Below are 12,039 nucleotides of genomic sequence, written 5' to 3'. Positions count from 1 at the left end.
GGCAAATATTCCTATTTACATATGCGGAGTTCTGGCAGGAGAAAAATGCAGATGAACTTGAAAGGGGAGAATAACACAGTCATTAAATAGAAGCTTAGTATTGGGTGAAAATGTAAAAAAATAGTATAGCAGCAATGTTTTCTTTAGTCTTGAGGTGATAAATTCAGTAGCTATGTAGTTCTTCTGGAAATTAGAAAATAGATTAATAAAACCTGAGTCAAAAGAAAAGATTAATGTCTATTGAAGGAACTTTAAGGAATTTAAGCATAAGGAACTTCAAGGAATTGGTGGACAATTTCTTCTTTAGTTTTCAAACTGTGGTTGATAAAATCCTGTTTAAAACTCTTGGAATAGTATATCATGAGTACTGGAAGACAAATGTTAAGAAAATAGGATAGTAAATGTAATCTAATATTTAATCAAGGGTAAGAATCTATGTATTGCATAGAAGAAGCTGGAGGGAGCTTATTAGAACATGAAAATTATGGAGTCTCATTTTGTAAACTGAGTACAGAACAAATGTTGAAAACCTGTTTCACATCTCAGCATTGTATGTACTATGCACTGAATGAAGCAGGGATACAGGGTTTTCTTTAAAACATTTCTGTATTTCAAGATACTGTTGTAATTAATTTAATTCTTTAATCCAATTTAAATTTGCATGGAATAAGGCATTTCTCCTCTCCTGGCTCCTCAGATCTCTATCTAATCAAATATTTTGAGAAACACTGAACACCTTTCCTATGAATTTCATTTGTAAAATACTTGCTTAAAAACCATCATCTATGGAGGCTTTTGGATCATTCTCCCCTGCATCACCACCCTCCCCTCCCCTCCCAGTCTGAAGTGCTTGTATCTTTGGGAACAAATAGTGTCCTGTTGTGTTGAATCTGTGTGATTTGAAGACAGTCCAAAGAAATCCAGAGCTTGCCTGTGTCTCAAAAATACAGAGTTTGTTTTGTTAGGATTTTTTTGCCTCTTAGAAATCCACTGTATTACAGATCATTCGTGCCATTAGTTACCTCTCTTGTGTGCAAACCTTTATTGCATTATATCTGAGCTCGTTTTGTGTTAAGAAACTGCTGCTGTTAGCGCTCCATGACCTGAAACATATGACCAAGAGGAGGAGATGTGTTAATCCTTGAATTATTTTAAATTGGTACCTGACTTGCTGAACCTCATCAGTCTTGGAAAGGTGAATTTTTCCAAGTGCAGTCAAATGGAGTAAGATGAGGATTATTTCCATCCATGTGAATTTCCTTTATTTATTGTGTACCTTCCTAATAGATTCAGCTGCTCTCTCTTACCCCATATGCAGAAATCAGCAGTGTTCCTACTGTTCAGCTGTTCCAGCTGCTGCTCTGTCAACATGTAGTGACATTAAGATTTCTGATAATCTCAGTAGGTGAAGGAAAGTCGATGAGCTTTGTGGTGTCAATGAAGGAAATGGGCCACCCAGGAGACAACCCCTCTGTTAGCGCTTTGTTGTAGTGTGTGGAAATGAGCTGTAGGCTTTTTCCCACCTCCCAGGTGGGAAGTGCAGGTCTTGAACACAACAGCAGTAAGATGAGGAACTTTAAAGTCAAATAAGTAATTCTTAGTTCATTTGAATTGCATGCACTTTAGTGTAAGAGGGCTTTAGGTGTTTTTGTGGTACTGCTTCCCAAAATGAGGACTGGGCAAAGCTAGCATAAAGCAAAACATAATTTTAAAATGTAACCTCCAAGTTACAAAATGTTTTCCCCTCCCTAAAGAAGAAACTATTATTTCTTCCGTTATGTTTTCCTTTTTTGAGAAACGAATATTTGTGTGGCATTTTGTTTTGTTAGAACTAAAGTATGCTGTGAACTTGAACTCAGACTAAGCTGTAGTAAGCTCACTTCTGCCTGTGCATAGTTCATTTGTGATGTCTTCCATGACTGTTTCCTTCTTCCTGGATGACTAGCTGTTTTCCCTTTTATGGAGGATCAAAACCCCCAATGTGATGAAAAGCAATTAAGATTTGAAATTATCAGGTGGAAAGAATAATATAACCATTTTGTTGACAGAAACTACTGATCTCTGTCAGAAAAGGTCACCATGTTTGTCTAGGAATAAATTAACAGGAGTTTGACTTCAGTTTGCTTGATAACTTTTGTGCAGCTACAGTCCCTTCTAAATAAAGGTTGAGTAATACTGAAAATCAGGTTTGAATGGTAAGATTGCCAAGGTTAATAGACTAATTTTCATATTTTCTCATGCTGAGTGAAGATTACCAGTTTTTCTTTTTAAAACAAATTTTAATAACGTGTAGTTAGGAAGTAGGCAAGAATGCACAAGTGTAATGAATATGTACATTTGCTCTTGATCTCATAAGGAAGGAATATTTAGGATTTATCCTGTTTTAATGTATGTTTCTTACTAAGAGTTGCAGAGAATGTAAATAATCAGATGTCATCTCTCAGGTACCACTCTGCTTTGTTTATTAATCTCCTCTATTGTTGTCAGCATTCCTTCTTGCGTGAGGGTACCAACTGTGACTGCTGGTTATAAATAGAAGTGAAAAAATCTTAAGAGTTAGTGGCAGAGCAGGAAATTGCTCAAGGCATGGATCCTGCTTTGCATATATATAAGAGATCTCTGTTCCGCTGTTCTCACTAAACAATTATACAGTCAATCTTTCCCCTTGTCATATGCACATATGTAGCCAGCTGCCATGACAGAGTTAACTCTCTTGTACTCCAGAGCAAGAAGGTACCAAGATTAACTGGTGTTCATTCAGTTTTGTTGAGCTGAAATCCTCTGAAGGGCACAAAGAGGTTATTTTGATACTGCAGCATTAATATCAGGTATTTTGTTCTGAGGGGTTTTAAAATACGTCGTGGTTCATACTTCAGTCATCATTGAAGCAGATCTAACAGCAGATTGCCAGCTATCTAATCGAAAAGACCAAGATTAGGAGCCTCTGTGCTTTTCCATGCTGAACTGGTGAACTGGATTGGTAAATAATAACACGGCAGACTTTTGATTATTCATAGGTCTTAATACTTCCCTCCCTCCCTGTGAAGTGATGGATGGGATTGTGTTGTGTCTACTTGATTCACCCCCTGTTTCAGCCCCTCTGTACACAACAGCAGAGGTATTTTATGATGAGTATTTTGCTTCCTTTGTATAATACACAAAGGGACAAAGGGACCTAAGTCAAAAACAATGAACTCTTAAATGTCTTATGCAATGGCATGTGCTTTAGCCGATGTATGCTGATCGTTGTAACAGGTTTAACACTTACTGTATGGTAATCTTCATCCTGAATAGCAGATGGACCTGGCATTCCTTTTTCCCTTTTCAGCTACTAAACAAGAAAAGGAGTCAGTTCATTAGAATGTAGCCCTGTATGTGTACAGCTTCTGTCAAGCTGATTTCTTATAATTGCTCCAAGATTTTCATTAGTTTCTGAGTTGAAACTTTTTTAGGAACAAGATGTGTAATGAGTTCTTGTTGGGCATAAGCTATCTGTGGTGCTAGATTTAAGGAGGTTTTGGAAAAGCAAGATAAACAGGCCCACTTGAATCCCCATCCTGGGTGGGTCTGTCTTGCTTTCTTCACTCTGCAGGGGCTGCACTGTTTTGTGTCCCAGGGTGAAAAGAAGGTATAGAATGAAGTCCTAAAAATATATTGTACTGGGAATGGCTGTTTTGGACATCTGTTATTGCTAGTTCTGAATCACTCAACACTTTCGCTCTTTAAAAGTGCTTATATGTATCAGAGCCTTGGCTTTAATGGCTTTATTGGTAGAATGATACAGTTTGTTGTGAGATGAGACCAGATTCTCTTGTGCTTGATGTATGCATGTGGCAACTTAAAATATGAAGTCTGTCTTTGCAGAGGTGCTGTTACTAGTAGGCTAGTTCTACTTTCTCATTTTATCCTGTCTTATAAGTATTTTTAGTTTGAGAAGGGCAAGCTTATTTCTGATCCAGTTATACAGAAATAATTTTTTAAAGATTAATTACTGGGTCACAATAGATGAACAGTAATGCCCAATAATTTGTGTACATATTTTATTTCTAGATTTCTCTCCAAACTTTACATAGGTAATTTTAAGACAGTTAATTTTTCTTGAAATAAAATGGGTGGAGATTGAGAGTTGTAGGGAGAGCGCATGTTCATCTAGACTGAAACACCGTGTGGTAATATTGTTTTTCTTTTCAAACATTTGACTAGTATAATTGGTTATATGGAACAGCAATTGATTAGTTTTTTACTGTACAATATTTCATTGGACATGAGATACAGCTATAAATAGTACAGAAAATCTAAGCAGTTTTATGAAAATTGCTTCTGATTTTAAAAAGCAGGCAACAGCAATGCTTTGGACTGCTGTTAAATCAGTTTTTCTGTCTGTGTTTCTTCTACCCTTTCCCTTTCTTTTTGTAGGTGCATTTTACCTGGTATTTGAATATATGGACCATGACTTGATGGGACTGCTGGAATCTGGTTTGGTTCATTTTAATGAAAATCATATTAAATCTTTTATGAGACAGCTGATGGAGGGCTTGGCCTATTGCCACAAGAAGAACTTCTTGCACAGAGATATCAAATGTTCAAATATTCTACTAAATAATAGGTATGGCTGTTACTTAAAAGTACATAACAAAAATTGTATGTTAACAACATCTTTAAATCATTCCTTCAGTTTTCACAGTTCACATGATTGGAGTCATTAGCAAAACTTATTTTCTAAATTGCCTAGTTCCTTTAAAAACAATTGCAGAATACTAACCCAGTAACGTTCCTGCTTAACACTGGAGCCTGAAGTTGTGTATTAAACTTCATCTATGTTAAAAGAAAAGACTCAGTTTTAATCCTGCTAAGTCAAGAGTACCAGGGGAAAATTATCTGAGTTCAAATACATTAAAACAGAATTGTAGGATGTAAATGTTTGATGTATATTCTTTCTGCTATCTCATTTCAGGATTGAAGTGTGGCTAGGCTAATTGTTCATGACCCTTCTGAGGTCCTCATTGTCATCAGTGAGGATAATGTTTTAAAGAGTATTTGATCAGGCATGTTAAAGCATGCCTTAACTTGCAGTTATTGCTATAATCAAAGAGGGAGAATAATTTGTTTCTTTTTACTTTAATACATGGTAGTTACAAGTCATATTAGTAAGTGTGGTGTTTTCAGTATGCAACAGCAGCAACAAATAAAAAACCAGTGTGAAGATAGTGGATGACTTCATTACCAACTGTTGTGCATGATAACTTGGAGTACTAAATCCAGGGAGCAACATAAGAGCAAGGTTTATAACACCAAAAAAGGGTATAGTTAAAAAAAAGAGCAAGTAGTCAGCTTCTGGGATTTGTTGTCACAGGAAGTTCTCTGGGTAGTGTCAGGAGTTTCAAAAAATATGAAACACCTCCAAGGATAGGCTCATTAACGCCTGGTAATGGGAATGGACAGGGATCCCTATTTTAGCATCCTTAACACAATGATTGTGGGTCATGAGGAAGATGAGCCCTGGAGGGTGTGAGTTCGCATGTTGTCCCTAAAAATTTAGTGCTGCTGTTGGAGATTAAATACTGAGCAAAATGGATCAAGGATCTATTTTGATAGGCCTAGTTTTCTCCCAGCTTTCTCCTAATTAAGTTTTCTATTTCTTCCTTCTTTTTCCCTTAGAGCGAGCTAACACTAGACTGCTTTCAGCTCTGTATCCTACTGCAGCATTGCCAGATTATGATACAGATTTTTAAACACTTGTACATGTTTCTCCCCATTACTCACTGTGCCCACGCACCTAATCTTATTACCTGCTAATCTCCAGGGTTAGTGTTTCTGTGTGCAACTTTGGCAACTCAGAGGCTCGGTGTAACCTGACGGTGGAGAAAAGTATGATAGAGGAGGAGCTTGTTACTTTACTGTGTTCTCCAGTCCAGGTTACAAAGCTGTGTTACCTGATTTTAGGGGAAGAAAGTTTTAACAGGATTAACCACTAAATAATTCTTTGCTTTTTCCACCAGAGGGCAGATAAAGCTTGCAGATTTTGGGCTTGCTCGGTTGTACAACTCAGAAGAAAGGTAAGATACAATTATACTGTGAAAAAGCATTCAAAAGTTTAATCTTTTTGCGTAACTGTTATGAGGGACAGAACACTTTTGTTTAGAGGAAATGTTACTGTACTGTAATACAAGTAATTGCTTAGGAAAGTGAAACAAATAGATGTTGTCTTACCCTGCATAAAACCACAAAATTCTCTTTGTGAGAGTGTATTACTTTTCCAGGTGTTCTGGATAAATAATGGTAGAGACTGGCCATATATTGATTGGAAATTAAATTACAGTCCTAAGTTTCTGGTCCTGTAAATCTGAGGTATATTTCTTATGTTGGTATACCAAAAATGTTATTTAGAGAAAGCAAAATTTTTTTTTTTTTTTTTTTGCTGACACAAAGTATCCTACAGTTCCTATTCTATGACATTACTTTTGCGTAAGGTTTACTTTACATTTCAAGAGGTTAATTGTATTCTTTAGGCAGTCAGTGCTGTTGAATCTGCTGGAAACAGATACAAGTTCAAATAAAAGTTATTCTGAAACTCCCTGTGACTTGTGCTTCTGTTGTTCTTGGCTTCATTATGCTCATACCCCAGGAAACAGGTGCACAGTTTTTTATGGTTAAGAACTTTAGTATTTACTTTGTAATGTAGTATTTGTCATGTGGAAGTGGCTTCTTAAAAGCCAGGCTGAATGTTCACTACAGGAGTATGTCCATGAGGTGGTTGGATACAGAAATGTTTGGATACCTGAGCTTACTTTGATTTCTGAATGTCTTATTTGGGAAATAATAATGTTGGCTTTATGGGTTTATTGTTTTCTACACAGCTCTGAGGTTGTTGATAAATGTGCTAGCATTAGTTTCTGAGCTGTTGTCTCAGAACTCTTCTTTCTGGAAAATATGCCTAAGTAGAGTTACAAAAACTGTTGCGTATGATAGCAAAGTGAAATAATCTTAAGCATCTGCTAGCTAATTATTTTTTGGCTTGGATGTACTTAATAATAAAAAGGTGTTATCATACCTTCTTGTTTTAACGTGCACCAAACTGACCTAATGGGTTTTTTCTCTCTGGTTTATCACATTTTGCATGGGTTTTTTAATGTCTGTTTTTAAATTAATTTAAATTACGTTTGTAAAAATTGCTGTTTGTTAAGGATAAAGGTTCAGTGTCCTTATAATGCCAGTAATCATTTTACTGTACATGAAACAGCAACATTATTATGCCATTATGCATAAATGAAACCAAGATTGATTTAATTAAGCTAGCCAATAGAATTACCATTGAACATGGGAGAATAATTAGAATCTCAGTAGATTTTGTCAGTTCTTTTGTCATTCATTTTCCTTCTGACCTGCAGTAACAGATGTAATTAATGTATATCAACAAGTGTATAATAGCTACTGGTTTTAATTTGTGTACGTTGTGTTTGTTTACTGTTATTTAGAATTTAATACTGTTTGAAAGGGTACAGAACTTAGTAGGGGCATAATGGGAGGAAATAAAAATTTAACTTTAAGTTCATGCCGATTGTTTGTTGTAGTTGTGCTCCTTTAAATGTTATTTTGGTAGATTTAATGTGTTTTGAATTGGAGATATGACAGATTGCAACTGTTCAAATAAAAGCCATCGTATACTAATATATATGAGTAATATTTCTGTAGAGATCTACCATGTAAACATTTCATAGAGGAATGTTTGCTTCAGAGATAAATATGATAAATTATGGGATTGTTTCCAAAAACAAGCTACCTTTTAAAAAGGAATTGGAGTTATGTGCACTAATGAAAGAAGGACTCAATGATTTTATAGAAATGGTACCTGTACTACTGAAAATTCCATGGCTGTTCATACTTAATGTTACTCTTTCTGTTTGGAGTTACCTAGTGTTGGTAATAGTGAAAAACTGAAAAAAATGGAAAGAATTCTGGAATCACTTTTAAAGCATCCTGGTTGAAATAATACCAAAATTGAAATCTCTTTTCTGCTTTCCATTCTAAACTGTTGATGCTGTAGTTCAGCCTGTGCACAAAAAAAAAAAAAAAAGTGTCTATGTTAGTAGAAATCTTTACCTTAGTGGAAGGATGACCAGGATTATTCTCAGTGACCAAAATTTATGGTTAGAGCTGTGGAGAATTAAAAATGTTGTGAAATACAGGAAGATACTAGAAGCATTCCAGGCTATGGAATCAAAATTGGTGAATGGTGTAGTTCCAGAAAAAGACTTTTATCTTTTTTGCTCATAATTAAAAGAGAGAAAAGTCACTTTTTTCCTGTGAAGTGCTTGTAGAGGTCCTATATTCAGTGTGGTAATAGCAAATAGCTGCATGGAAGTTACTGGTTTTATCTAAGGCAGGTCCTGCTCCTGATATGACTAGCAATGTAATAAATATACAGTATTGCTTTCTGAATAATAATGAAGATACAGAATTCTCATAGCATCAAGGTGGCTGTGTGATTATTATTTATATCTTCAGTCTGACTTTTTGCAGCCTTCATCAGGCAATTGTGTTTGCTTTTGTTCAGTTACAGCTTTGCAGGACTAAAAAAGAGAGTGGAAGATTGTACGGTTCTTAAACAGCACCACACAAGTAAAGTCCTTAAGATACCATTTTTTCAGAAGGGTTAATGTACTAAAGTGACAATACTCTTTTTCCTTCTTCCAACAGCCGACCATATACCAACAAAGTTATTACGTTATGGTATCGGCCTCCTGAACTTCTCCTTGGGGAAGAAAGATACACACCAGCTATCGATGTCTGGAGCTGTGGGTAAGAGTTTGGGTAGAAGCATAGCAAGGATAAAAACTAGCCAACAATAAATCTTAAAGTTTCTATCAATCTGTACTGAAAGCCATAATGATGGAATTTTGCAAAACTGTTTTACAGCTGTATCCTGGGTGAACTTTTTACAAAAAAGCCTATATTTCAAGCAAATCAAGAACTTGCTCAACTGGAACTCATAAGGTAACTAGCAAGCACTGCTATGTAGTAGGTGCCTCATAAACTGACAGGTCTCTTTTCTTAGTGTTAAAATCTGAGATAATGCGCTGCAAATACTTGCAAGTGCTTAGTTACTGCCCTGAGTGACATGTTAGAGGTTTTGAGGGGCATGTAACACAAATGACTTCAGCACAGGCATGAAGGTTTTTTGTGAGTGCTCTGTGTTCCTAGCAATGTACAGTTGATGAGTAAGATGGATTTTTGTAGAGTAGCTGGAGTTGCCTATTACTGAAATTGTAAAGAGAGAGAGTAATCAAAATTCTTGTAATTTTTAAGATGATGTTGCAACTTGCTGGCAGCAAATCAAAATGAGAACATGGACAATAATAAGGACAAGTGGGATTTGGGAGGAACAGGTATTTGGCATGCTGCTGGCCATGAATTCTTGTTTCAAGCCTACCATGTGCACACCTGGGCTTTATTACTTTGGCAGGAATATTTCTGTTCCCTTTAGAAACTGCCAGACACTTGGTGGAGAAAAATAGTCTGTTTCTTTCCTTGTTCTCAATAAATCATAGAATGATAATTCATTCAGTGGAACCAGAGCATCTTTTTTTCCCCCTTTATTCAGGAAGAAAAATTTGCTCTTGATTCTGATATCATAATTGACATTGTAAATGAAAAGAGGTGCTCTTCCTAGAATCAAGGGGAAAAGAGGGTGAGTCATACAGAGTTTACAGAAAGTGAACAGTAAATGGTCAAATCAATAAAATATATTACAAAGTTATAAATGGAGATATTTTTCAAAATAGATTGAACAGCAGCATGTTTCTATGTAACGTGTTGTTAGCTGGCCTGAAAAAATGAAGGATTTATGAGGTGCAAAGCAGACCAGTGGTCATTTTTGGCATAAGAACACTTAAACACAAGAGTTTGGGAATTTTTGTTTTTGAGCACTAGATGGCATTGAAGTACATGAGAATGAGTAATTCAAAGTTTTTCTTTCTTTGTGTTTTACCTCTGGTACAAAACTCTAAAACTTTGTGATGTCCTTCTGTTGGAAGCTTCTGTTTGTAGCTTATTTCTCATGTTCACTGATGCTATGTCTTTTTTGCCATTTGAACATAATATATCAGTTTTATCAACATCTCTGCTGTGATCATGTTGCAGTCAACAATCCTACTTTATCTTTTCAAACTTTATCAAAGAGCTGAAGTACATTCTGATAGTAAGAGACTTATTATTTTTGTTCTCCCTGCTGAAAATTACATACCCCAACCAGCTTAAAATCAGATTGTTTTGCATAGCACCTGGGGCATAATGAATAGATATTAGGTCTCTTACAGTAACCATTTAAATCTTATAAAAAGGAGGGCTGAACTAGGGAAATGTATTTGCAAAATGTCCTTTTATGACTGCCTGCATCAGAATTTGAAACCTTGCATATATGGAAGTACCTTATTAGTTCTTCTGCTCAGAAGTGTGGTGTTGATCAACTTCTGCTTAGCCATCCTTGGTTGGAAGAAAGGATGGAGATGGAATGTGAGGCATGAGTGTGGGCAGCTCCATTTGTGGAGGTAGATGAGGCTTAAGACATAAAACTCATAATTAAAGTGAAAAATATAGACGTTTTCTAGTGGTTTCTGCCTTTAGGACTTACTGAATTGTTTGGCTTTTTTTTCCTTATGTCTTCAGCACTAAATAAATTCTCAGTGAAAACTGCTTTTTCAGCTGTTTGGTATGTCTTTCTTCAGTGGTATTGGGAGCTAAGGACATAAAAGTTACTCTAAGTGTGGGCTATTCAGTTCTTGTAGTCAGATACCTGGAGTGCTCTTCACATGTAGTTGGTTAAGTTTTTTCAAAACATTAGTATAGAATATGTGTGGGCTGGACTGAGGCACAAACAGTGAGTTTAGTCTGTGTGGGGTGATTACCCTTTGTAGACAACTCACTATTATTTAATGGTGTTGGGCATTTGACAGTGGAGAAATCATAGCTGAAAATAACCTGAACATGAAAATCGAAATTTTTTTGGTTTGTTTTCACTGTATTTGCAAGAATAAAAATGACAGCTGTGCTCACTTGTGGTTTTGGATCTCATACACTTTTTTCCCTTCTTTTTGGTACAGCCGAATTTGCGGAAGTCCTTGTCCAGCAGTGTGGCCTGATGTTATAAAATTAGCTTATTTCAACACAATGAAACCAAAGAAGCAGTATCGTCGAAAACTGAGAGAAGAGTTTTCTTTGTAAGGATGAAGAATTAGTTTAGTCAATTATAATAGCATAAAGTTTTCCCAGAGACTTTATGAACTTCAGTATTTTTTGGAGAATGAGCATAGATCAAGTGTAAAGAAAAATGGTTTTAGGTTCTTGTCCTTTTCATGATACCCACAGAGCTTGTATTAACCCTTATTTAATAGGAGTGTCAAGAAGAGGAAAGAAGGCCTTAAAATTTCAGCCACCTGTCAGCTTTCACCTAAGGAAACACTTGTTTGGTACACCTGCTTGTTCCCCTCTCCAAAAAACAGCTCAGAGTACTTAATTGTTTTTTATTGGTAAAACTGGCTACAGCTAAATATGTAGTCTGGTTGTCATTACAGTCTTTTGGGTCATAAACTCATTAACACAGAGGAGTTGCCTGAACCATATATTCTAAATGTTTTACCACTGGACTAGTTTTGTGCATTTATCACAAGTGAAAGGTATGGCAAACAGATGTGGGCTCATTTTAAAGGGGTTGTTCCCCTCCTTCAGGTACAGTGGATTTCAGGAGAAATGCATTAGCCTGTTTGTACTGGTGAGACAAGTATCTTTGAAACAATAGATTTGTCTGTGAATCAATCAAAACTCCAACTCACTGGTGGCAAATTCCAAAATGTGGAGTAATAATATATTCTTGGCTTTAAAATGTGGGTGTGTTTTTTTGGAAGGACAAGGTTTCAATCAATGCAACAACACGAGGTAAAGAAAGCTTGGGTTATATAACAGCATAGGTGGTAAAAAGTGAAGTTTTTTTCTACCTCTTACTGTAAAGCTCAGATTGTGGGTGTGTTTTGTTAGTGTATAGGT

The 12,039-nt window shown here is 36.0% G+C and overlaps 1 protein-coding gene across 4 annotated transcripts in view; it reads left to right on the top strand.

Moving 5' to 3' along the window:
- The window catches only part of CDK13 (cyclin dependent kinase 13), a 52,073-nt gene that overhangs the window by 21,651 nt on the left and 18,383 nt on the right, over nt 1-12,039 (top strand). For all 4 annotated transcript variants that reach the window (XM_033051373.2, XM_033051353.2, XM_033051363.2 and 1 more), the window contains exons 6-10: nt 4,417-4,606; nt 6,000-6,056; nt 8,698-8,799; nt 8,917-8,994; nt 11,100-11,216. In XM_033051373.2, coding sequence (XP_032907264.1) covers nt 4,417-4,606; nt 6,000-6,056; nt 8,698-8,799; nt 8,917-8,994; nt 11,100-11,216 — 544 coding nt within the window. The remainder of the gene's footprint in view (nt 1-4,416; nt 4,607-5,999; nt 6,057-8,697; nt 8,800-8,916; nt 8,995-11,099; nt 11,217-12,039) is intronic.

Source organism: Catharus ustulatus, chromosome 1 (assembly GCF_009819885.2).
Source record: "Catharus ustulatus isolate bCatUst1 chromosome 1, bCatUst1.pri.v2, whole genome shotgun sequence".
In the NCBI taxonomy this organism is placed as follows: Eukaryota; Metazoa; Chordata; class Aves; order Passeriformes; family Turdidae; genus Catharus; species Catharus ustulatus.
Note: the sequence above shows the minus strand (reverse complement) of the source record. Positions and strands in the feature narration are given on the sequence as shown.